Source organism: Spinacia oleracea, chromosome 6 (genome assembly GCF_020520425.1).
Source record: "Spinacia oleracea cultivar Varoflay chromosome 6, BTI_SOV_V1, whole genome shotgun sequence".
Classification (NCBI taxonomy): Eukaryota; Viridiplantae; Streptophyta; class Magnoliopsida; order Caryophyllales; family Amaranthaceae; genus Spinacia; species Spinacia oleracea.
The window spans coordinates 132,416,349-132,442,025 of NC_079492.1; the positions used below are offsets into that span (position 1 = coordinate 132,416,349).

A 25,677-nucleotide genomic window follows, 5' to 3' on the forward strand; every position below is an offset into this window, starting at 1 on the left:
CACGGGATATAATCTAGTAAATAATAAGTAGGAGTATATTCATGTTCTTTTCATGTAAGGTAATGGATTATCTAAAGAAATTGTTTGAATCTAACTTTAAAACAGTGACAATATCTTTTTTCTTTATTTAAACATTCCAAAAGCTATTTATAACACCACCCCTCACCGACGTCTTTATTACTGAATCATGGTCAACATTTTCTCTCCTCTCTCCAATGATCACTCTTTAAGTGTCACTCAACTTTCCTGGGTACTAAATTTTGGGTACTTCACATTCTTGATCAACTCTTGCGGTACTAATTTTTCAATGTTTTTGGGTAAAAATTTCAAAGATTAATGACCAAATCAAGCATTGTAGTTGTTAATTAGTGCTTTCCACCTAAACTCATTTTTGTACTTCCACTAAACTGCATTCTCTTGCTTTTCCACTTTAATTGCCTCATCTCTTTCTTAAATTTTCTGGGTTTGTCTTGGAAATCAAAGTTCTTTCTTTGAAATTCTTTCAATACCCATGTTATTTTTTAGATTTTTGGTGCAATTTACACTTTTATTTCTTGAAATTGTACTAGTTTCAATTGTGGGTTTAAGAATGAGATGAAAATTTTGAGTTCTAAAGTCAAGGTTTTGAGGTGGGAGATGATGACTTTGTTGGTGCTCAGAGTATTTGTTATTGTGTGTGCCCTCGCAGCTCTTGGATCTGCAGGTAATTGGGTTTTGCACTTTCCTAATTTTTTTTATTGTTTATAGTTTGATTTGAATAATTGATGCCTACATTGTTATGTGAATGTGGTTGAATTGTGAACTTGTTGTTGATTAGGATCAAAGTGCTAACTTCTTCTTGTGAGGTTGTTGAAAAACCCAGTGCTACATTGACATAATGTGCAATCTTTCATTGATTATTATTATTATTAATTTTTTTTTCTTCCTGTTTTTCGAAATCGATTTTAGTGATCATTGATAAAAATGTCTTAGCTTTGCAGTTTTAAGTTCAATTCTTGCTAGACGATTGATTATCTAGCACTCTGATACGACTGTTATACTGTCGGTTAAATCTGATCAGTTGGTGTAAACAAATTTCTTTATGCTTCTTTTGGCAAGAATGTAGTGGAAAGTTGAGCTAATTTCTTGAATTTCATGCTGATATATTTAGTAATTGTGATGGACAGCTAAATGTGTATTCCCTCAGCACTCATTTGGTAAATGTAACTATAGAAGTCTGTAAAGCATTTTGTAAATTTGCTTGGCAATGAGTAAATAACTCAGTGAGTGTAGATCATCGAGTGTAATCTTTTTCTAAATGGTCCACAGCAATTAATTTACTTTATTTTGTGTCTGTACTTTAGGTTTCAGTGAATACTTTGGATTCTAACATCATACCTATGTGCACGTTTTCCTGTGGACGATTTGGCGATTTTTTTTTGTTTGGTATGGGCTGCATTATTTTAATCGTATCAGTAGTTGATTAATACTTAATAGAATTCCGTAGCATAATCGAACGTGGATTGAATTAATTACTCTCTCCTTTCCTTCTAGGTTCTGTTGTTTATTTGGTATATATATGCAGTTTACGTGTACTAATTCTTGTAAGAAATGTTTAATAACTAACTTTGTCTTTAGATCCAAGAGACCACGCCGCAGGTGATGCTGTATCACCTTCAGTTACGCCTGACTTCAGAAGCGACAGACATGGATATCCGTTTGCAGCACCTCCTAAAATCGCATTCAATTATTTTTCTCATAGAAGTCATTCTAATAGCAAAGGTACACAAAGAAGTATCCTTTTACTCAAAACTGTGAGTACTGATTTGGGCATGAGTATATTGCCTGTACATTTTGTGGAAATAACCATTATGTTATTTCTTTTCGCAGCTCCTACCGTGCACGGTTCTAGTACGCTTACATTTGCCTCACCTGCACCTTCTGTATCACCTTCTCGATATGTCTCATCTTTCAAATCACCTTCTATACATGTCCCTAAACAGATCAATTCTGTGGGATCTTCCGATGGAAATACGTATTCTTTGCATCATCATGGTCATCATCATCATTCAAAGAAACAATATGTAAAATCAGGTGCAGGACCATCATACCTGCTTTCTCCTCCGCCACATGGTCATCAATGTATGTTTCTGTAACAGTGCTGCACGGCTATGGATTTTTTTGTTGCATAACATTGTAGTGATTTTTACTCATTACTATGCAAATCATCTTCATTCTAATGTAAAATCCCTATATGATCAGTGGAACCAGTTGTTACAATCGTCAAGGAGTTCAAATAATTAGTTGTGATAAACTGTTAAGACACTCATGGTGAATTAGCTTAGTTTGCAATATTTGAAGACACGAACTCAGGGATTATGTGGTTACCGTTTGGCTGATCTGATTGTATGAATTTTTTAAATACATTGGTGCTGTTTAATTTAATTTGTTTATTAATTAGTAATAGATTTTTGCGTCTTATCTCAATTCTTTTGACAGCTATGCACCCAGCGCATGAAATCTCTCCATCTCAGTCTCCATCTTCTTCAACCTCAAGCCAGAACTCACCTATGTCTACACCATCGTCAACAGAGTGGAAATGTTAGTACAATTTCCTTCATTTGATATCTATGAAGTTGTGCCTTGAATTGAGAAATGAAGTACAATTTTGTTTTTAGGATTTAGCAATAATAATGTGCTGACAGTGTAACATTAATTTATTGTGTTGACTAGTGCCAATCCATTCACCCTCAATCTCTCCTTTGAGCCCGTCAGTAAAGATGATTCCTCCTCCATCTTCAACATTTGTATTACCATCTCCACCTCCAAATCAAGGTGACTAATGTTTCTTCTATCATGTCATTGTTACTTTTCATAACTATTCTTTTGGTATATATTTCCACTTGTCTAGGTAAAATCTTACCTTCTTAATGGTGAATGTCTTCACCGAATTTGCAGATTGTACAGCAATAACATGTACAGAACCAATGACATACACAACATCTGGATTTCCCTGTGGTTGTGTGTGGCCAATGCAAGTAAGATTGCAACTCGACATTGCTCTATACACATTTTTCCCTTTAGTCTCTAAGCTGGCTACAGACATTGCATCAAGCCTTTCTCTTAACCAAAGTCAAGTTCGCATCATGGGAGCAAATGCTGCCAACCAGCAGCTAGACAAAACGATTGTTCTTGTAAACTTGGTTCCTTTACAAGGAAAATTCAAACACGCAGCAGCGTTTTCACTGTATGACAAGTTTTGGCACAAGCAAGTTCATGTAAATCCGTACTTCTTTGGTGCTTATGATGTGTTAGACGTTCACTATCCAGGTTAGACATCAAATATTCACACTGACCTATTTTTCTAATATTCATGCTGTATATAGTTTGGATAAGCTGCGACATGCCCTGTTTATTGTCTCACTTTTGTCACTTTCTTTATCCCTCCTCTACAGGTCTTCCACCTTCTCCACCTTCCCTTTCTTCAAATCTTGCTGCTATAGATGACCATCCTTATCCGGCTAATTATAAGGGCAATAGTGGGAGTTCATTAAAGCCTATGGGGGTTGATATACCAAGAACACAAAACAATGGTTCTGGTCGAAGCATGGGAGCTGTGATAATAATATCTGCGATAACAGCTTTCTTAACATGTGCTGGTATTGCATGGATCATCATAACCAGACGTAGATTTTCTGCTCCTCATCCTGAAGAAGCTCTAACAACCGCATTATCATCCTTTACAAAGCCATCAGGTACCAGAAATGACAGTGCTTTTTTAAGACCATGCTGAAGTTTCCAAAACATATATTTACTGTTGCGTCTTCCTGTCACCAATTCAGTTTGTTCTGTTACAAGTTCAGTTTTCATGTTTGTCATAGTCATATTGTCTGATTAGATCATTCTCAAAGATGGATGTGATAGGATTTATTGAATTAGTTCTCATCGTGTACTTTTTCTGTGTTATCCTTTGGCATGCTTTTCATGATATATTCTCAATCTTTTTTTTTTTACTTCGTATGTTTGCTCTTGTTGAAATCAGGGCACTAGCATAATGTTAGATAACTTTGGTTTTTGTTTTCCATGAAATGAGGTTCTAATCTGATTTGGAAATAAATGTCTGCTTATAATAGCAAGTTTAATATGGAGTAATTAACTAACAATACAAATATACAATATGTTGTTATGGAAGCTTGAGTAATTTTTTTCTTCTTCTGGATTCTTAATGATGTATGCCAAATTTGAGTAATAGTCATATTGTAGGCAATTGTTTTAAAATTGCCACTGGAATATAATAGAGTTTATGGATCTGATGAAACAGGAGGTGCTAGGTCTCTGGCGGTAGGCAGCAAATCTCTTTCTAGTTCATTGTCTTTTGGTTCTGGGATGCTAAATTTCACAGGTTCTGCAAAAGTCTTTAGTCTTGTTGACATTGAAAATGCCACTGATGGATTTGACACTTCAAGGGTCCTTGGAGAAGGTGGATTTGGGGTTGTCTACAGGGGCATTTTTTCTGATGGAGAGCAAGTGGCTGTGAAAGTCCTGAAGAGGGACAAACGCGATGGGATACACGAGTTCTTATCTGAAGTTGAAATGCTTAGCCGTTTGCACCATAAGAACCTTGTTAAATTGCTAGGTATATGCACAGAAGACCATATTCGGTGCCTCGTCTATGAGCTGGTTCCAAATGGAAGTGTTGAATACCACTTACATGGTAAAAGCAACGTTTTCCTTTTGACATATACTTATTGTTGAGTTGAGATAATCTTTTATATAAAAAATGATTATGTTGATCCCAGGAGTAGACAAGGAAGTTATTGCTCCTCTTGATTGGGCAACCCGCATGAAAATCGCCCTTGGGGCTGCTCGAGGTTTGGCTTACCTACACGAAGATTCAAGCCCTTGTGTCATCCATCGTGACTTTAAGGCCAGTAACATCTTGTTAGAACATGATTTCACACCAAAAGTGTCTGACTTTGGTTTAGCTAGAAATGCATTGAACGAGGGAAATCAACCCATCTCAACTCAAGTTATCGGGACATTTGGGTAAAAACTCTTTCTTTAGTGGTCTTATATTTGCTCTTATGCTTCTTCCCTTTGATAGAAATTGTTATGAAATTAAATCATTTGATTATTATTCTAATTTGTTGTGTACGTTCTCCAGTTACTTGGCTCCTGAATATGCAATGACTGGGCATCTTCTCGTGAAAAGCGACGTTTACAGCTATGGTGTAGTCCTACTGGAGCTGTTAACTGGAAGAAAACCGGTAGACTTTACAAAACCAGCAGGTCAAGAAAACCTAGTAGGATGGGCTCTCCCAAATCTTATCAGCAAGGAAGGATTGGAAATAGTAATTGATCCCTTCCTAAAGTCAAGTGCTCCATTTGACAGTTTCTCAAAAGTAGCAGCAATTGCATCTATGTGTGTACAACCAGAGGTATCCCGCCGCCCCTTCATGGGAGAAGTTGTTCAGGCCTTGAAACTTGTTTGCAGTGAGCTCGACGATGCAAATGAACAAGGATCAGGGAGTGATTCCAACCAGCCAAATGATGATAACAAGAGTGGACAAATCCCAGAAGACTTTCAAGTTTTCCTTGGGACTCATTATTCTCCCCTTACGTATGAATCGAGTTGTGATGTTAAGTTACCATCACCGGCCCTGGATTTGGCAAATGTTTCAGCAGAATTTCCACACAGTGAGTGTCAATTTTCAGGAAGGCATTGCAGCTCTGGTCCTTTGGGATCGGGAAAGAAAAAATCATTCTGGCAGAGATTTGGACGGTTTTCTAGAGAGAGCATGAAGGAGCATCTTTGGCCAGGAACCCATTGAAATTAAGAGAACTAAGCTAATTATCAGTTTAGCTAATGCCAATATATAAGCTGAGAAGCTATATTATCTAGAAGAGATAACCTGAAGTTTATAGAACCTGGTTTGGACTTATAAACTTGTCAGATGGAACAGAGTTCAGATAATATTTTAACTCCGGGGTCATACTGTTGTTGGAGGCAGTGTGAAAACGTTGTTGAGAATTATTCCGATTATCAGCTGAAATTATTAAAATCAAGCTCTACAGAATGAGACTTCTGCATGCTGTGCCTCTCTCGGCTGCTGTGTTCTGAGGTATGGAGGTTTACACTAGTTCTTCAGCATTTCATTGTCCAAATCAGATACGTTTACGTTGGGTTATTTATGCTTTGATGAGGAATAATTGTGAATTATGTATCCTGCCTTCTCAATTGAGCACTAGGTTTGAGTTTCAACTTTCAAACTACTAAATGTATGGATATCTGCTTCTCTCTAGATATATGTTGAGCAACAAATGAAGAATTTGGTGAAAATCTGTTTTTAATTTCCGATTTCATCACCTTCTAACTTTGTTCTCTTTCTTCATGTTAATTTAGAAAACGAGAATATTAACCTATACTTTGAAACTAAAGAAATAGTAAAAAAGAATTCTGTTTGATGTATGTAGAAAAAAGAAGAAGAAAATACAGGACATGTTAAACTCAAAGTTGGGTAAGAGAACAAGTGTAGTTCTTATTGACTACAGCCTTTCTCTGAACTCATTTCTATACATTAATTAAGCACCTTCCCCGAGTCTTTCCATGACGATCTTCATTCCCATGTACCTTCCCATCATCATGACAGTTGCTTGAGGGTTGGTTCCTGGGGACTGATCGAAGGTGGACCCATCGATAACACGAAGGCTGTCAACTCCAAGAACTCGATAGTCAGGTCCTACAACCTTGCCCATGTGGCAGCCTCCATGGTAATGCCACATGGTAATCACAGTGTCTTTGCAGAACTGCTGCAAGGACTGAATATCATTGGTGTTCTTTGGGATGAGGTTAATATTAGCTTGAACACTCATATTCAGCAACTTCTCCATGGTTAGATGGTCAGAGTTAATGTAGTTAGCGAGCCGCTTGGATTTGACTATCTTCTCTATCATTTGTATACTTTTAACACATTTTTGCAAATCTCTTGGGTGACTGAAGTAATTGTAGGTGAGTATAGGATTATCGTCGATGTTAGTGGTGTTAAGCTTTAAATGGCCTCTGGATATGGGTTTGGATACCTTTCCTAGGATAAACCCACCCATGAATGCCTCAAAGGGTAAGTCTTGCTTCATGTCTCTGTAGGCTTGGATTGCCTCAAATGTTCTTTCCTCTGGAGGAATTGTTGATAGCTGCCCAATCTGTTCAGATGAAGATCGAAAAATGTTAATAAAAATCCGTCTTATGATAGCAGTTGTGAAAGGAGGTGAGAATGAAGACAAACCTCAGCAGAGACGATACCCTGGTGTCGCTTGATGCTATTACTGGACTGACCGTAGCCATTGCTAGCTTCGATGTAGACACCAATCTTGGTTATCCCAACAGTTTGAAGCAAAGACTGTGGTAGTTCCTTCTTAAACGGGACGAAAATAGTGTTGAGAGGATTATCTTGCACATCTCTTCCTACAAACTGGTTGTCAAGGATTACAGGAATGTTGTTGTTTTTGAGATCTTCTTCGGGTCCGATACCACTTAGAAGAAGCAACTGAGGGCTCCCAATTGCTCCACTTGACAAGATTATCTCACTTCCTTGTCTTTCTGATAGGAATGCTTCATGTTGTTTCCCATTTTCATCTTTGAAGATTACTCCCACTGCCCTTGGCTTTTCTCCTGTATTTGCATTTTCAGTTATGGAAACTTAAATATGATAATAAAAAGATTTGACCTATAATTTAAGTAGTTAAGTATATGTTATGTACCTTGAGTGTCAAATGCGATCTTATGGACGGTTGCATGGATGTAGAGGTCGAGATTTTCAGGGTCAGCTGAAGCCAAGAGCTCAGCGGCAGTGTGACGGCGACCTTGTTCGTCGAAAATTGAGCCGCTGATCTTGGTTCCGTACTTGTGATCGAAGGTGAATCCATTGAATGGTGACACCCCAACCTCCAGAAGAGCATCTCTCACTGCTGCTTGCCATGGCGCAAGCTTTGGCGCGTGCACTATTTGATCCTCAACCCAAGGGTAGGCTTCGTTTACTAGCTCTGGATCCCACCCTGCCCTCTTCACAAAGCTACACCATTACAAAACACACAATCATTTTTGTAATCTATTTCGTACTTTTGTTATATAGTCAATCCATTTATTACTGCCTACCAAACTGACTATCATGGACATACAGTAGTTGATAGATGAAGTACGTAGAAAAGAACATACAATCATTTTTGTAATCTATTACGTAATTGTGTATATTTAATCATTTTTATTATCGCCTACCAAACTGACTAGTATATACTCCCTCCGTATTTATTTAAGAAATACACTTAGTCGGGCACGGGTATTAAGAAGAAAAGTTGAATGAAATAAAGTAATAAAACAAGTGGGGTTGTGTAGATATTTAATAAGTAAAACAAGTGGGGACCATGTTATTTTAAGGGAGTGGGGGGTGTAGATAGATTATTTAATTAGATGGTGGGGTTGATAAGTTACTTAAATAAATATGGAGGGAGTATGTAATGTACAAACCTTGGACTAGCCCTAGAGTAGTAGCCAGCATTGATGCTAGTTCCACCACCTAAGACTCTAGCCCTTGCATTGATAACACCATCCATGGATATAAACTGTTGGGCAGCCGAGTTGGGAGAAGTATCAGCCAATGATATGTGGAAATTCTCCATGAAGCTCACATTGAACTTGTCAAAGGGAACACCTCCTCTTTCCAAGAGTAGTACACTAAAGTGTTGTGAAAGTGTGGCTGCCAACGGACAACCTGCTGTTCCACCCCCTATTATTATGTAATCATAAGCTGCTTTCCCACCGTAAGACGACGATGACAATAAGCCTCCTCCTCCTTCATACGGTGTTGATGATGATGATCCAAACGCGCTCGCCTCTTCGATGTAAGGGTGCGGGTGCGGGTGCATATACTTTGGGTTTTCTGCAATTCATTAACATGCACATATATGTTAGTTAATCATCCTATACTTGAAGATTAATGATTGATTAACGCAAAATCGGCATTAGAGGGAGAAGATTAGACCTTCATAGAAAGAAGTAGAAGCAAAAGATACGTTAAGCAACGAGACGAGAAGGCATAGAAGAAAGAAGGGGTTGAAGAATGCAGCAAGAAGAAGTGAACAAGGATGTAATAATCCCATAACTTGAAGCAAAAAAAAGAGAGGTTAATTACTTAGCTTAATTGGATAATAATGATTTAGATATGTAAAACCAAGAAAGGTATATATGTATAGCAAAGCAAATGTGGCTCTTTCTCATTTGTCCGCTTCTCAATTTATACACACACCATTTAAAATGACTGATGCATGCATGATGCATATATCTTTCATTTAGATTTTTCGATTAAGATACTTTAATTTATTTTTATTTTTCTATATTAGAGCCGTAATCTTAATTTAGTTGTACTATTTGTATTTTACCTACCACCCTGAACTTTTCTACTTTAATAGAAACTTACTACCTTCGTATCAAAATGATATTTACATTTTCTGTTTTAGTCCGTTTCATAATATTCATTACACTTTATTTTATTTTATTTGTGGACATGAAAATTTAACACTTTATCCTTCTTACCCCACAATATTTTATAATTTTCCACTCATTTTATTTTACTTTGTTTTTTTTCCCTTCTTATACCCACCCACTTTTTTGAGATTTTTTAACATATTTTTCTTACTTTATCCATATTTTTATTATATTCAACCAACTTTTCTACTTTTGCATGTCTTAATATTCACGAAAGCAATAACTGTAAAGATCTTTACGAAACGAGGTAGTATAAGAGAAGTTTTCTAATAGTTTTGATCAGTGTAATGTAGACTAATTGTAAATACAATTATGCTTTTTTATTAGATGGATAGGAGAAATAAACACTAGTGCATGGCATGTGAGTAGTGATCTAATTAAGTAGCAATTTGTTAAGGTTGTTGAATGACGAGAGACTGTAACATAAAGATATGATACACAAAGTCAAAACATTTGAACCTTTACCTCTTAATAATAATTAAAATTATTGATATATAGTCTCCATTAGTGACATCTTTGGTTGATATTAATTTTTTGGATGGTGTTGATGATGAGTATTTATTCTTTGAGTGTTGTCTAAGAAATCAAACAAGTCTCACTTTCAATAACATTACAGATTTGGTATAAAATGTCCTCAAATCCTCTTGAAAAAGATAGTATTTCAAAAATACTACGGATGTGATATGCAAATATCTTTTGAAAAATATTGTATCAAGAGATACTCGGATGAATTTGTAGAACTATCAATTTAAAAGATACGAGTAGTTTTTTTGTTAGAGTAATATAGATGTGTACATGGAGTACTTGTTAATTCATGAAGTCATTTTTCGCCTTTTCAAATAAATCATTCTCATCAAAACAACCGTAAATACAAAATTCCCTAATTTGACAAATTGACAATGCATATAAATTAGAATTTATAAATAAGAATTATAACTTGACTACATTAAATAACAATTGAAATAAAAAGAATGTTCATCATCAAGACATCATCTAACGGTCTAACCTACTTAACAAGGATGGTGAGAATATAAGAATCAACCAATTTGGTATTGACAAATCAACCAGAAAAAACATAGGAAAAAGAAAGAAAAGGGTAAGACCAAAATGTGAAGACTAAAGTAGTAAATGAAGAGATGAACAAACTTTGAGACTAAGAGAATAATGGAGTCACCAACCAATCTAATTCCTATAGATCGATCAACTAACCCACTTACGAGGAGACATGAGTGAGATTTTGGCACAATCCTACTCCACTTTTTCTTTGATCCTTTGGGTTTCAATACATTGCATTATTGTTAAGTCTAAGTCATTTTTTAAGTTATGTTTTATGTTATATTGACGTGTACTCTCTCTGTCCTTTTTTGTTTGCGTTGTATGAGTATGTTTATTTTATTAAGTTTTGGTTAGACAGAGTTGACGGGAGATAAAATAAATGGGACCAAAATTAGTATGTGTAGGAATAAAAACAATAACCCCTATGACTATTTTTCTAATGCATCCCAAATATCCTTAGCATGATTATAACATGATCAATTATCGCATCCCAAAACTTTCAAAAGCACCCATTTGAAGCTAGGGCTCCCTGATCCATAAAAAGATTCTGAAGCTAGACAATCGTTTGAAAGATATAATTCACAATCGCTTCACGAGTTCACGCTACATACTGGCCCAGTGGCCCTAAGTGAACAACATTCCCAGAATTCAACAACTTAAAAATGGTAAATGCATGCCCTTTTTTCATGAACAAAATCACCCATGCATGAATTCAAAACTGTCAATAGCAAAATGGGAAAGAGTGTTAGAGTTATGGTATATCTAGGAATCTAGTATATTTAGAAAATTAGAGTTGTGTTAGTTTAGGAAACTAAGGTTTTCAGCTTAAGCCTTTGGTTGAGTTGGTCCTTTGTCATGGTATCAGAGCTATCCTTTGATCTCAGTTTGTGAAGAAGTGACAAGCTAGCATGTCCAAACCTCTTATGCCATAATAGTGGATCATCTTCAATGGCACTGAGGCAGGTTAAGTTGTTCTTTTGAACTGTATTGAGATCAACAGTATATGTGTTCCCTTTACGAGTTCCTTCCAAAATAACCTTCCCAGTGTCATTGCTAATGATTTGACAGTTTTCAAAAGTAAAATTTACAGAGTTTCCCTTGTCACAAAATTGGAAAATACTTAGCAGACTGTGCATGAGGCCCTCGACCAAAAATACATTTTCAATGGCATGGGAACTTGACCTTCCAACCTTTCCTATAGCAACAATTTCTCCTTTCATGTTGTCACCGAAGGTCACAGTTCCTCCATTGTAGGCTTCTAGTGAGAGAAACTTTGATTTGTCTCCTGTCATGTGTTTGGAACACCCGTTGTCGAGATACCACGAGCTGTTCCCCCTCACTAGAACCTGTAAAAGAATTAGTGATTAGTTACAGGAACTCGGGTTTCCTTGTCCTTTTCAACTACAACAACTGACTTATTAACCCAATTTTAGTTCACATAGTTTGAATTCTTTTCATCTTGTTCTTTTTTCTTGGAACATTCAGTACTGACATGATTACCACTTCCAATGGAGAAACATACTTTTACACTAGACCTTATTGTGACTGTTTTTGTGGGTAAAACCTAGACATTTTGTTCGTTTAGATTGAGCATTCTCAATCCATTTGGGGGGATCCTTATGTGGCTATTTCTGAGCCTTGGAAATGGCTAGTTCCCTTTCTAGTTTTTCTTTCTGTTCCTTTGCTGTAATCAGGTCTTTGTTTAACTTCTCTAGGCCGACATTAAAAAATCCCATATTAATCCCCAGGGATCTTGTGGGATCAAGACTCAAATTAAACATCTTACTGACCGAGTTCTATTGTAGAAGGATATTTTCATTTTTAACCTTTTCAAACGATTCAATAATGGAGGTGTTCCTATCTAGCAATTCAAAGAACCTACCATGTACATCAGATATAACATTGTTTAGGTAGGTCATGTGTCCCTTACTGAGTTCCAAGGCCGTATCACTTTGACATTTTAATATACTAAGCTTTTTATAGTCTTCTAGTGTTTCTAGCAACAATTCAATTAATTTAGACTTTGAAAGGCAGTGAAGAGAGGAGGAACTTACTTCATCTGAAGGAACTAGTCCAGTTCCATCCATCTTTGCCACGAGGCAGAGATTAGCAGTTTCTTCACTTGGTTGTTCCTCGTCATATTCAGAGTCTATTGCTTCACCGCACGCAGCTATCATGGCTTTCTTGAAGTTTGGTTTGGCAAAGGTGGACTTATTGTAGCGTTCCTTGGATTGTTCCTTGCCTTTTCCTTTCCCTTTGTCATTTTCCCACTGAGGGCATTCTCGAATTTGGTGATAAGTTTCTCCACATTTGAAGCACCCTTGTTCAGCTTTGGAACTTGCAGTTTTTCTTACAAAGTTCCTTCCTTTCTGGTTCCCTGACTTGAAATTCCTGTAGAGCCTTTTCATCCTCCTGACCAACATGGAAGCTTCCTCTTCATCTGGTTCTGACTCGTTGAGTTCCTCAGCCTTTAGGGCTAGCCCTCTGTTTCTAGAACTCTTAGGAACAGCAGCCCCAAGATGAAGTTCATGGGTCATCAAGGAGCCAACAATTTGTTCGATGTTGAATTTGGTAAAGTCCTTAGTCTCGAACAGGGCAATAACCTTGGTTCTCCAACGATCGTCCTGTGGCATGCTCCTTAGGATCTTTCTCACCTGTTCATCAGTAGGTATAATTCTTCCAAGAGAAACCAATTCGTTAGTTATGTTAGTTGTTGTGGGGTTTTTCCGGTGAGATACCTTGGAGGTTTCTTGGTAACTTTTACAGATTAAACAAGATTGTATTTTTATAGAGAGAGAAAGTAGAGAGAAGGCAGAGCAGCAATTGCTCTAGAATGTATTGATTGTGACCCCTTTTTCTAGGGAAGTGGGAATATTTATAGTACTAGGTTTTTGGGGGAATGACCTAATATTCCCCTTACATGATTGGCTGGGGAATGGGAGGAGGACACGTGTCCTTTCTCCTTACAATTCTCTGGTCTCTTTTGGCAATAGTGGGCTGTTTGGGCCTATTGTGCTTAGTCATTCACTTGGGATACATACTAATTGAGCCCCTTTCCAGGTATATGTTTTATACATACATTTATACACACTTAAATACATACATTGTAGATACCTAGATTAATACTCATGCCTCGGAGTAGACTTCGTATGATTTCTGCTTAGGGGGCGCAATACGTGCCATGTGTCACGTCCTCATTGGTACACGAAGGCACGGTAATTTTGCCCACAACATTTGCCCCTCAAGAAGGGCATTTCTGGAAACACATTCCGGGTATCGCTTCTTGACTCTTGTTTTGCATCTTCATCTTTGGGTCAGGTGTTGAGATGGTGACACGTGTCACCTTTCTCCATTTTGCCCCTCCCTATATATAGAGGTGAGGGGGGTAAATTTCATTTTTTACATTTCGTTTTCACAGAGCTTTCATAGGCGATTTCCGGCGTGTTCCTACCACCATCAGGCGATTTCCGGCCACCACGAGACTCATCCTTTTCCTCGTCACACTCATCCTGTTCTTCGCGAAATTCATCCCGTTCTTCGCGATACTCATCCTGTTCTTCACCAAGTACTTCGCAGATCTTTCAAGGTTAGTTTTCGCCATTTTTGTTATCCTCTTGTCATTTTTCTCTTTGTTAGCGGCCGACCTCTTAGTACTAGGTAAGGGTTTAAAGGTTTTATTTAAGATTTTTCCGCCGTTCATCTTTTGTCGGGGCGGACGTCCAATCGCGTCTTTTTCTTCATTGTTGGTCACCCCTAAGCCGTGCTTCGTTCACTATGCAGAAGGCATGGCTAGAACCAAGCAAACGGCAGATCCTACGCGCCTGCGCTTGCGGGAAGAAGCATCGACACCTCCTAGGGAGAGATATTCTTCCACCGCCTCGGCAGTCGACGAAGAATTTGCCGAACTCTTTCAAGAGATCGACGAGTACGTCGAGGCGGGGGAGCAGGCGGCAAGCTCGTCGGAGGGTACAGCGAGCCAGGCAGTGGGGGAGCCAAGCGTCGCTCCATTGTCATCGGCCGCCGAGGAACAAGAAGCTGCTCCCCAGCTTATTAGGCCCAGGGGACGGGAGGAGGCCCAATTGCTTCCGTCAGAGATTCACCCAGACGTGGGCTGGATGCGGTGGCTAGACAGGCACGGAGCCAAGATGAGGGATGACCTCTGCGTGGGGGAAGGGTACCAAATGCGCGTGCCGGCCGGTCTGGATTCGACCGTCAGCCTGCTTGCCGAGGGAGAATTCCCTGTGTATGCCGCGTCAATCAAACTCGGCATGAGATTCCCTCCACACCCCTTCGTTGTGGAGGTGTTAGATGGTTTTAATATTGGGGTGGCCCAGCTGACCCCCAACTCATGGGCGGATATCTTTGGCTACATTGCCAAATGTGCACTGAACGACGTGGAGCCGTCCTTCAACGCCTTTCTGCATCTGGTCTCCCTCTCTCGTTCCCCCAGTGCCGCCAAAGGGTGGTTTAATCTGAGCAGCCGTGGTACCTACCAGACAGTGGTCGGCAAGCTCAGCAAGTGGCATATGTGGAGGAAGAGGTGGGTCGTGTTTTACACTGACGACCAGGAGATGTATGAGCGAATGAGCCGTTGGAACTGTGACGCCAACTTCATGGATCGTGACGAGCCCCTTCCCCCCCTTACTGCCGAAGAGTGGGATCAGATAATGGTCCTGTTCAGGGCCAACACTTACCACTTAACAGTGGATAAGAGTTTCCATGTGCCGGCCGAGTGGTTGCCGCACATTAGCCAGTTTCGGAATGAGGCCTTTCTAGCGGCCGTAGGCTTAGGATATTCCATGACTCGAGGTTGTATGCCAATTTATGTGCCGTTCCGCGTTGGTCTATTCATTTTTTCTAACTTTGGATTTCTTTTGTTCACAGAGGAAGGAATGAGCAAGTTATCGGCGGCGGATATTGGGAAGGGCGATATGACCGATTGGATGGCGGACATCTATGAGGCCAAGATGCAGAAAGCCAAGGCCGAGTTGGAGGAGAAGGTGAGTATTCTCTTAGGTTGTTGTTTTTTGCAAGTTAAACTTCTCCCGTCCAGCGTCTACAGTGGACGTCTTTTTAGTGACGAGCCGATATCCTGATATCTGACCCGTGTTTGCTAAGGTAGGCCTCGTCACTTTTTATTGACGGGCCCCTTAGTTAGTGTTTTTTCAAGTGACTCGTGATTGATAGGGTACGCCTCGTCATTTTTGAGACGGGCGTCCTTTTTAATGACGAGCCACTTTTCTGCGATTGACTTGCACTTGATAAGGTACGCCTCGTCATTTTTAAGACGGGCGTCCTTTTTAATGACGAGCCACTATTTATTGAGTGACTTGTGATTGATAAGGTACGCCTCGTCATTTTTAAGACGGGCGTCCTTTTTAATGACGAGCCACTATCTTGTGAGTGACTTGTGATTGATAAGGTACGCCTCGTCATTTTTAAGACGGGCGTCCTTTTTAATGACGAGCCACTATTTATTGAGTGACTTGTGATTGATAAGGTACGCCTCGTCATTTTTAAGGCGGGCGTCCTTTTTAATGACGAGCCACCATCTTGTGAGTGACTTGTGATTGATAAGGTACGCCTCGTCATTTTTAAGACGGGCGTCCTTTTTAATGACGAGCCACTATCTTGTGAGTGACTTGTGATTGATAAGGTACGCCTCGTCATTTTTAAGACGGGCGTCCTTTTAATGACGAGCCACTATCTTGTGAGTGACTTGTGATTGATAATGTACGCCTCGTCATTTTTAAGACGGGCGTCCTTTTTAATGACGAGCCACTATCTTGTGAGTGACTTGTGATTGATGAGGTACGCCTCGTCATTTTTGAGATGGGCGTCCTTTTTAATGACGAGCCACTACATGGTGAGTGACTTGCGATAGATGACGAGGCCTAATATTTGACTGTCCTTTCTTTTTTAGCAAGCTAAGGACGCGGCTAGGGCGTCAGGGAAGAAGAAGGGGACAACTCTGTCCCAGCTGAAGAAGAGAGCTGTGCCGGCTGGCTCGGAGACTCCGAGTACCTTCAAGAAGCCAAAACCCCTACCTCGCCGTCTCGTGAAGAAAGACGAGTCGAAGGTTGCTGAGGGGGTATGCCCTGATGACGAAGAGATGGGCGTGGACAAGCCGTCTCTGGTGGTGGACTTGGTGGAGGACCCTCTTTCGGGAATCCCGGCCGACGTCCGCTCTCAGATACCGGCGGAGGTGGCCCGCCGAGCTAGGTCTTCGGGCGGTAAGTATTATTCGAACGTCGTTCAGACGTATCGAGCCTCCTCTGGCAGTTCTTCTTACTCTCCGCGTCATCCTAAGGCCGTTGTTTTTCCTATAGCCAAAGACAAAGGGAAGGATGCAGCTGCTGCCGAGGATGAGAACGTACCTGCTACTCCCCACTATTCTTCAAAGGACAGGGTGGCTATATGCCGCAAGGTTTTTAAGGCCGTCCCCGCAGAGTATGTTGCTTCTCTTCCTGGCCGCAAGACTGACGCCCAGTTTGGTGCGATCCAGGCCACTCTTCTCGACGTAAGTCTATTTCCAACTTGCTTGTACTTGTCTTCCCTTTTAGAGTCATTTACTAATATGTAGCTTCTTCTGCAGTTGTTCTGCCGCATGGAATTCTGCAAGAGCTGGAAGACCCGCACTGCTGAGGAGCTCAAAGCTCAGGTGGCTGAGTCCACCCACCATGGTGATTATGCGTTCAAGTCCATTGAAGAGGTCCGCCTGCAGATGCAGACGACCATAGACCTTCAAGCGAAGGAGGTGGCTGCGTTGAGATCTGACAAGGCCGAGCTGCTTAAGAAGATCTTGGCGCAGGACAAGGACATGGTGGCAATGGTCGAGGAGGCCAAGACAGCGGCGGCGGAAATACGGGCGCTTCAGGACCAGTTGCGGGAGTACCCTCAGGTCAAAGAGGCGGCTGAGGAAGCCGAGCATCTTCGTGGGGAGCTAGAGACGGCCAGATCGCAAGTTCGCACCTTGCGTGAGCGTCTTCTGGAATCCTATGATCAGGGGGAACAAGCGACCAAGGACGCTGTTAAGCACGCCTGGGAGAGCCACATGTCAGAGTATGATCTTGGGTGGTTCCAGCGGCGAATGGAGCACAGTGCCGCTGTGTTGGCTGCTGAACGTCTTGGTCAGCCGCCCCCTGAGTTTGTATCATCTGATGACGAGGACGATGCGGCCGCCCCCTGATTTGCTTCCTTTCCTATTTTTTTTAAAATTTTATTCAAGCGTTCCCGTGCCTAAGGGAAAAAACAATTATGTTGTAAAGTTTTGGCGCTGATGGCGTCTGTATCATTGTGCCTGCTGAGCACACAACAATTCTCTTTCTTTTTCCTGGTCAAGAATTCTGAGCTACTTTCACACGCCTTTCTACGGGCGTTGTTTTATAAGTAAATAGGTTTTTTGATGTTTCTCCTATCTCGCATTTACTTGCTTAATCAATAGGTATGATTGCCAAGGTGCATCCGAGTGTACACTAAGCACGTTAATGCCGCAGGCAACTGAGTAGGCGCTAGGCCCTACTTTGGTCGTCACTTTCTTTGGCGAGCGTGTCTATAACGATACTGATTGGCGCAAGTCAATCAACAGGTATGACTGCCGCTAGACATGCTCGTCAAATGGACTGTACAGCCAAACGTTCGTGCCGCCTAACTTTGAGCAAACAACCTTTGTTTCGAAGTTAATCGTGCCGCTGAACTTTTGAGCGGACAACCTTTGTTTCCAAGTGGTTGGTGCCGCTGGCAACTGAGCATGCGCTAGGCCCTACTTTGGTCGTCACTTTCTTTGGCGAGCGTGTCTATAACGATATTGATTGACGCAAGTCAATTAATAGGTATGATTGCCGCTAGACATGCTCGTCAAATGGACTGTACGGCCAAACGTTCGTGCCGCCGCGCTTTTTAGCAAGCAACCTTTGTTTCGAAGTTAATCGTGCCGCTGAACTTTTGAGCGGACAACCTTTGTTTCCAAGTGGTTGGTGCCGCTGGCAACTGAGCATGCGCAAGGCCCTACTTTGGTCGTCACTTTCTTTGGCGAGCGTGTCTATAACGATATTGATTGACGCAAGTCAATCAATAGGTATGATTGCCGCTAGACATGCTCGTCAAATGGACTGTACGGCCAAACGTTCGTGCCGCCGCGCTTTTTAGCAAGCAACCTTTGTTTCGAAGTGGTTGGTGCCGCTGGCAACTGAGCATGCGCTAGGCCCTACTTTGGTCGTCACTTTCTTTGGCGAGCGTGTCTATAACGATATTGATTGACGCAAGTCAATCAATAGGTATGATTGCCGCTAGACATGCTCGTCAAATGGACTGGCCGGCCAAACATGCGTGCCGCCGCGCTTTTTAGCAAACAACCTATGTTTCAAAGTTGTTCATGCCGCTGGGCTTTTGAGCGAACAACCTATGTTTCAAAGTTGTTCATGCCGCTGGCACGTATTATGCTGTACTGGTCGGCCAGCGGCTTGCTTATATTAGGAGGGGAGTTGGATAGGTGATCAGCCTACAACTTGGTGCTAATCTGGGCCACTTCTTAGGCTTCAAACAATTAGTCTTGCTGAGTTTTTGCTAATCTGGGCCACTTCTCAGGCCGTCATACAATTAGGCTTTGGTTATGCATTGGAGTGTATATGTTTATATTCATTGTGCGAACAATAAATATTACGAAACAAATAGAGTAGTATTATTTATAACTTTGCAAGGCGAATTTAGCCGGTTACAAAAGTAATTACTACCCTACTATGACCATTAGAGGCCGCCCCTTGGGCAATGGATCGTGGTAAGTAAGACAAGGCTTAGCACATATCTAGAAGAAATATTTCTTGAGGTTGTCGGCATTCCAAGTGCGTGAAATAGGGCGGCCTTGCATGTCTTGAATGCGGTAGGTTCCATCTCTAACTTCATCATAGATCTCGTAAGGTCCCTCCCAAGTGGGCGTCAGCTTACCTTGTTCATTTGCTCGTCCTGTGGACTCCATTTTTCTGAGGACAAAATCTCCCACTTTGAGCACTCTATTAGAGACTCTCTTGTTGTATTCTCTTGCCATCCTTATCTTGTACAGCTGTTGTCTGAGCGCTGCATTTCCTCTAACCTCGGGCAGAAAGTCCAAGGCTGCTTTCATTGTCTCCCAGTTAGCATTTTCGTCATACAGCATGACTCTCAACGTTGGCTCACACATTTCTATGGGTAGGACAGCCTCGGCGCCATAGGCTAGCAAGAAGGGTGTTTCACCGGTTGAATTCTTAGCCGTGGTGCGGATGGACCATAAGACATTTGGCAGCTCATCAGCCCATAGACCTTTGGCTTCGTCAAGCTTCTTTTTAATTCCTTCAGAGATAATTTTGTTGAACGCCTCAACCTGACCATTGGCTTGGGGTCGTCCGACTGATGCAAAACAGGTGTGTATACCGTGATCTGCCAGCCACTCTTTCAGCTTAGGCGTCTCAAACTGGGGCCCATTATCGAAGACGATAGCCTGTGGAATCCCAAAGCGAGTCATGATGTTCTTCCAAATGAATGCTCTCACATCAGCAGTTTTTATGTTTTTGAGCGCTTCTGCCTCCACCCATTTGGTGAAGTAATCTACGGCAACGATGACATAACGCCTTCCTCCTGGTGCGGTCGTGAATGGGCCTAGGAGATCCATCCCCCATTTAGCAAATGGAATTGGGCTTATAATGGGCGTCAGAACTCGTGCCGGTTGATGTATTAGGTGAGAAAAGCGCTGACATTTGTCACACTTCTTGACCAGTGAGATTGCGTCATCCTTAAGGGTCGGCCAGTAATAGCCGGTTCGAAGTGCCTTTTCAGCCAAAGCCCTTCCACCAATATGCGAGCTGCACAACCCCTGATGAAGGTCTTCTAAAATTTCCTGCCCCTTCTCAGGTGTTACACATCTTAACAAAGGACGGGAGTAGGCCTTTTTGTAGAGGGTGCCGTTCCACATTTCAAACCAAGAACATTTCTTTTGAAGTTTTGCCGCTTCCCTTGAGTCTTCGGGCAAGACTCCATTCATTTTGAAGTTTACTATGTCATCCATCCATGTGGACGTTCTGTCAAGAGTTTCCACTTCCATTTGCTCAACACTTTTGTGCTCTTTTACCTCCCAGAACACGTGCCGAGGGGTATCACAAGACGCGGAACTTGCCAATTTTGACAGGGCATCAGCTTGGTTATTTTCCGAGCGAGGGACTTGCCTTACTTCAAAACTTTTCAGTGGCTCTACTTCCTGATGGACGGCCTGCATGTATTTGACCATAGTCGGATCCCTAGCTTCGTAGGTCCCATTAACTTGGCTCACAATCAGTTGGGAGTCAGATAGTGCTACAATCTCCTCGGCGCCTGCCGCCTTACACATTTTAATGCCACAAAGCAGGGCTTCATATTCGGCTTCATTATTTGACGCCTGGAAGTTAAATCGCATAGCATATTCAAAAGTATCTCCTTCTGGGGAGTGACAGATTATCCCTGCTCCACATCCATTCTGTGTGGATGAGCCGTCTACATACACTGTCCACACTGTGCTTGTATTCTTGGCAAAGTCTGGCCTCGTCATTTCAACAATGAAGTCGGCACATGCCTGCCCCTTGACAGCTTTCCTCGGCTCATAGGTGATATCAAAGGCGTTCAGCTCTATTGCCCAATTCAGCATTCGTCCTGACGCCTCCAGCTTTGTGAAGGGCAGTTTGAGCGGCTGATCGGTGTAGATCACTATTTTGTGAGCTAAGAAATAAGGACGGAGCTTTTTGCTGGCCATGAACAGAGCTAAGCCAAACTTTTCCACTGTAGGATATCTAACTTCAGCATTTTGAAGAACATGACTGACAAAGTATACCGGCATCTGTATTCCCTCCCTCTCTGTCAGTAGAACGGCACTCAACGAGTGCTCGGACACGGCGAGATACATGTACAAAGTCTCTCCTAGCAAGGGACTAACAAGACGAGGCAAGGTGTGTAAGTGCTCCTTTAATCTGACCAATGCCGCCTCGGCCTCGTCCGACCATTCAAACTTGGCCTTCTTTCTGACAGACCTAAAAAAGTAGTGGCACTTGTCTCCAGCCCTGGAAAGGAATCTGCCCAGGGCGGCCAAGCAACCTGTGAGCCGCTGGACCTCCTTCACTGTCTTTGGTGAGCTCATATCAATTACTGCCTGGATTTTGTCTGGGTTGGCTTCAATTCCTCTTTCATCAATCAAGAAACCTAAGAATTTGCCTGCCGTCACCCCGAACACACACTTCTTAGGATTCAACCTCATGTTGTAAGCTCGAATAGTCTCAAATGTCTCTCTGAGATCAGTTATATGCGCCGCCCTCAGCTTACTTTTTACGATCATATCGTCAATGTAAGCTTCAATGTTCCTGCCGAGCTGCTTAATGAACACAGTGTTAATAAGACGCTGAAAGGTGGCCGGTGCATTTTTTAACCCAAACGGCATCACCTTGTAGCAGTAAAGGCCTTGTTCAGTAACAAATGACGTTTTCTCCTGGTCGTCAGGCCACAACAGAATCTGGTGAAACCCTGAGTAGGCATCCATAAAGCTCATCATGGCATGCCCCGCTGTAGAGTCGACGAGCCGGTCAATCTTGGGCAATGGGAAACTGTCCTTTGGACATGCCCTATTGAGGTTGGTGTAATCAACACACATTCTCCAGGTACCATTAGGTTTTTTGACGAGGACCACATTAGCAACCTAGTCGGGGTACTGACTAGGCCTGACGAACCCAGCCTCCATCAACTTCTGTATTTCCGCGGCTGCCGCCTGATTTCTATCTTCCCCATGGTTCCTTTTCTTCTGACGAACCGGTTTAAAGTTTGGGTCCACATTCAGCTTATGGACGGCCACAGCAGGGTCAATACCCGGCATTTCGTCCACCGTGAAAGCAAAGATATCTTCAAATTCTCTCAAAAGGTGGACCAATTCTGCCGCCAGCGGGTCGTCAGGAGAAATCCCGATGGGCACTACTCTGTCAGGTTTGTCTGTGTTTAAAACCACATTGAAATGGGCCCCAACAGGCTCTGGGCGTCTCTCTTCCATGTGCCCTGCTGAGATAGTTAATGTTTCTTTGACGACCTTGGGTTGCGTGTCGCCACATTTTCGTTTGTTGCTCGACGTCCCTTTCTCTTCACCCGTCCCCCATGCTTCTGGACTCAAGGTGGTTAGGTAGCAATCTCTAGCTTGTTGCTGGTCACCATGTATAGTGCTGACGCTCCCATCGTCACAAATGATCTTAAGAAGCATCAGATGAGTCACAATGACAGCCTTTGCCCTGTTCAACGTGGGACGCCCCAAGATGATGTTATATGCCGTCAGATCTTTCACTATGAGAAAACGGACATCCATTTGCCGAGATTCCTTTTTATTTCCCATCCTCAGAGGAAGGGTAATTATGCCGACTGGGTGGATGACACTACCTCCGAAGCCTATAATGGGATAGTGGATTTTCTCAATTTTTGAGGGATCATGTTGCAGCCGATTCAAGCACTCTAGACTAATTATGTCCGACGAACTTCCTGTATCAACCAAAATACGCCTAACCCTTAGGTTAGCAACTTTTAACTCAATTACCAAAGGATCGTCATGCGGGGTGGAGATTTTCCCACGGTCGGCCTCGCCGATTTCAACTTTTGGAAACGGGTCAACTGTGGCCTTGCCGGACAGCATCACTTGTCCCAATCGCTTGGCATAATCCTTCTGGCCCCTCATGGTCGGCCCGCCGGCGGCCAATCCTCCTGAGATGACTGCCACGCACTCTGGGTCGGTACGATTCCCATCTTCCTCCGAGGGAGGGGATTTGTTTTTCTTGTAGAAGGGTTTGCCAGAACCTCCCGTGTTCCTGCTGATATAACTTTTTAAGAACCCCTTGGTGGCTAGGCCATCCAATGCCCTTTTCAAGCTCTTACATTCATTGGTGTCATGCCCAATGTCACTGTGAAAGTGACAGTACAGTTTGGGGTCCCTACTTTCTGGTGGTGACTTCATGGGAAATGGACGATCAATGTCATATTTGGACCCGACGTCCATCAGGATTGTGTACATGTCTGTGTTATACTCGAAACGCTCCCGATCATAAGTTCTGGGCCGTTTCTGACCTGCCGCTCCGGGGGCCCTGTCTGATTCTTTTGCAATAGCCCACGTCCCGTTAGGCCGGTTCTTCTTTTCAAATTTCTCCTTTTTTGCCGCTAGCTCGGCGGTATCACTTCCTCTGGGGTCTTTCGGGACGCTGCAAATCTCTGTTGCATGAATGAAGGCCTCCGCCTCATCCAGCACTTCTGCCATTGTTCGGACGCTTTTCTTTACCAGATCAAACTTGAAAGAGCCCTTTTTAAGCCCTCGAATGAAGTTATCGAATGCAACACCATCTGGCAAATCCGGAATTTGCCCTGCCTCTAGATTGAATCTCTTCACATAACTCCTCAGGGACTCGTCCTTCCCTTGCTGAATCCTACTCAGATGCATGCTCGTCTTCTTCTCTTCCTTGTGAGCCATGAACCGAGTAGAGAACAATAGCTCGAGCTCCGAAAAAGAGCGAATAGTTCCGGCTGGAAGTCTCTCGAACCACTTAGAGGCTACTCCTTTGAGTGTGCCCGGGAAATACTTACACCAAGTTGAGTCAGTTGTTCCTTGGACATACATGTGATGCCGGTAAACCAAGAGGTGCATGTCCGGATCTGTGGTACCATCGTAAGCATCAATGTTGGGCGGCTTGACTTTGGGTTCCCTCGGGGCTCTCATGATGGAATCTGCAAAAGGGGTGGTGTGCCCTAGGGCCATGTTGGACACCCCCTCCTGAATGTGATATACAGGGTCTTGACGCCTGGAGTAAGGTAGCCGCAGGGAGGACTCGCGTCCGCGAGTTTGACGGGTTGGACGGGTGGCCCCTGGACGTGCCTGGCTCAGATGCGTATAAGTTGGATGAGGGAGAGGTCTATCCGGCATGACGGGGGTTGACCCAGTGTCAGAAAGTTCCGACTCAGAGTCGGGCAACTGCTCTGCGCGTGGCTGCTCACGTCCTCGGGACGTTTCTCCGATCAGCCGCCGTGGCAGGTAAGACATGGTCTGATTTGGCTGACTTGTTGGCGGCTGTCTCCTTAGGTCCTCGCCTGTCAGCCTGGTCCAGACATTTGGGGGGCGCAAAGAAAGTGTTGGCCTATTGCTTGCCGGCCTCTCATGATTTGCAGCCACAGCAGTGGTGTAAATCAGCATACTCTTCTGTACCTCAGCATTAACTGTCTTCCCTACATCAGCTTGGAACTCAGCCAAAATAGCCCGAAGAGCACCCACAGAGACAGGCATATCAGGGTTCTCCTCTATTACCGTATCCACCCGAGGATCCAGGTGTCCTCCAGGAGGGGTGCGATTGGCCTGGTCGTCCTCCTCGCTGAGCACCTCTACCTCGGCAGTGTGACGAGGGGTGTGCCCGGCCGCAAATGTACGTGCGGCATCTTCAGTGATTCTTGTGGCCGGCGTATGATGTTCAGTCGGCATTTCTCTTTCGAGGGGTGGCCGCTCTACGCGTGTAGGCCGCCCAGCATCGTTGTCCTGTCGTTGATCTTCCATGTTACCGTACCTCCCCACAGACGGCGCCAAATGTTGTGGGGTTTTTCCGGTGAGATACCTTGGAGGTTTCTTGGTAACTTTTACAGATTAAACAAGATTGTATTTTTATAGAGAGAGAAAGTAGAGAGAAGGCAGAGCAGCAATTGCTCTAGAATGTATTGATTGTGACCCCTTTTTCTAGGGAAGTGGGAATATTTATAGTACTAGGTTTTTGGGGGAATGACCTAATATTCCCCTTACATGATTGGCTGGGGAATGGGAGGAGGACACGTGTCCTTTCTCCTTACAATTCTCTGGTCTCTTTTGGCAATAGTGGGCTGTTTGGGCCTATTGTGCTTAGTCATTCACTTGGGATACATACTAATTGAGCCCCTTTCCAGGTATAGGTTTTATACATACATTTATACACACTTAAATACATACATTGTAGATACCTAGATTAATACTCATGCCTCGGAGTAGACTTCGTATGATTTCTGCTTAGGGGGCGCAATACGTGCCATGTGTCACGTCCTCATTGGTACACGAAGGCACGGTAATTTTGCCCACA

At 42.7% G+C, this 25,677-nt stretch overlaps 2 protein-coding genes across 3 annotated transcripts; one reads left to right on the forward strand and one right to left on the reverse strand.

The window, feature by feature from the left end:
- Positions 1–168: 168 nt before the first annotated feature.
- Positions 169–6,342, forward strand: LOC110785851 (receptor-like serine/threonine-protein kinase ALE2). Of its 2 annotated transcripts, none has more exons than XM_021990365.2 (10): positions 169–703; positions 1,618–1,761; positions 1,870–2,121; positions 2,479–2,580; positions 2,713–2,814; positions 2,938–3,309; positions 3,435–3,734; positions 4,301–4,693; positions 4,779–5,025; positions 5,144–6,342. In XM_021990365.2, the coding sequence occupies exons 1-10, from the start codon at positions 595–597 to the stop codon at positions 5,808–5,810; spliced, it is 2,688 nt and encodes an 895-aa protein (XP_021846057.1). In that variant the 5' UTR covers positions 169–594; the 3' UTR covers positions 5,811–6,342. The 2 variants fall into 2 exon arrangements, with proteins under 2 accessions (XP_021846057.1, XP_021846058.1); XM_021990366.2 differs by having other exon boundaries at positions 1,870–2,073.
- LOC110785852 (protein HOTHEAD) lies at positions 6,309–9,244 on the reverse strand. Its single transcript, XM_021990367.2, has 5 exons — positions 9,015–9,244; positions 8,501–8,912; positions 7,738–8,048; positions 7,263–7,648; positions 6,309–7,179 (listed from the first exon to the last, which is right to left on the reverse strand). The coding sequence occupies exons 1-5, from the start codon at positions 9,130–9,132 to the stop codon at positions 6,562–6,564; spliced, it is 1,845 nt and encodes a 614-aa protein (XP_021846059.1). The 5' UTR covers positions 9,133–9,244; the 3' UTR covers positions 6,309–6,561.
- Positions 9,245–25,677: the final 16,433 nt, after the last annotated feature.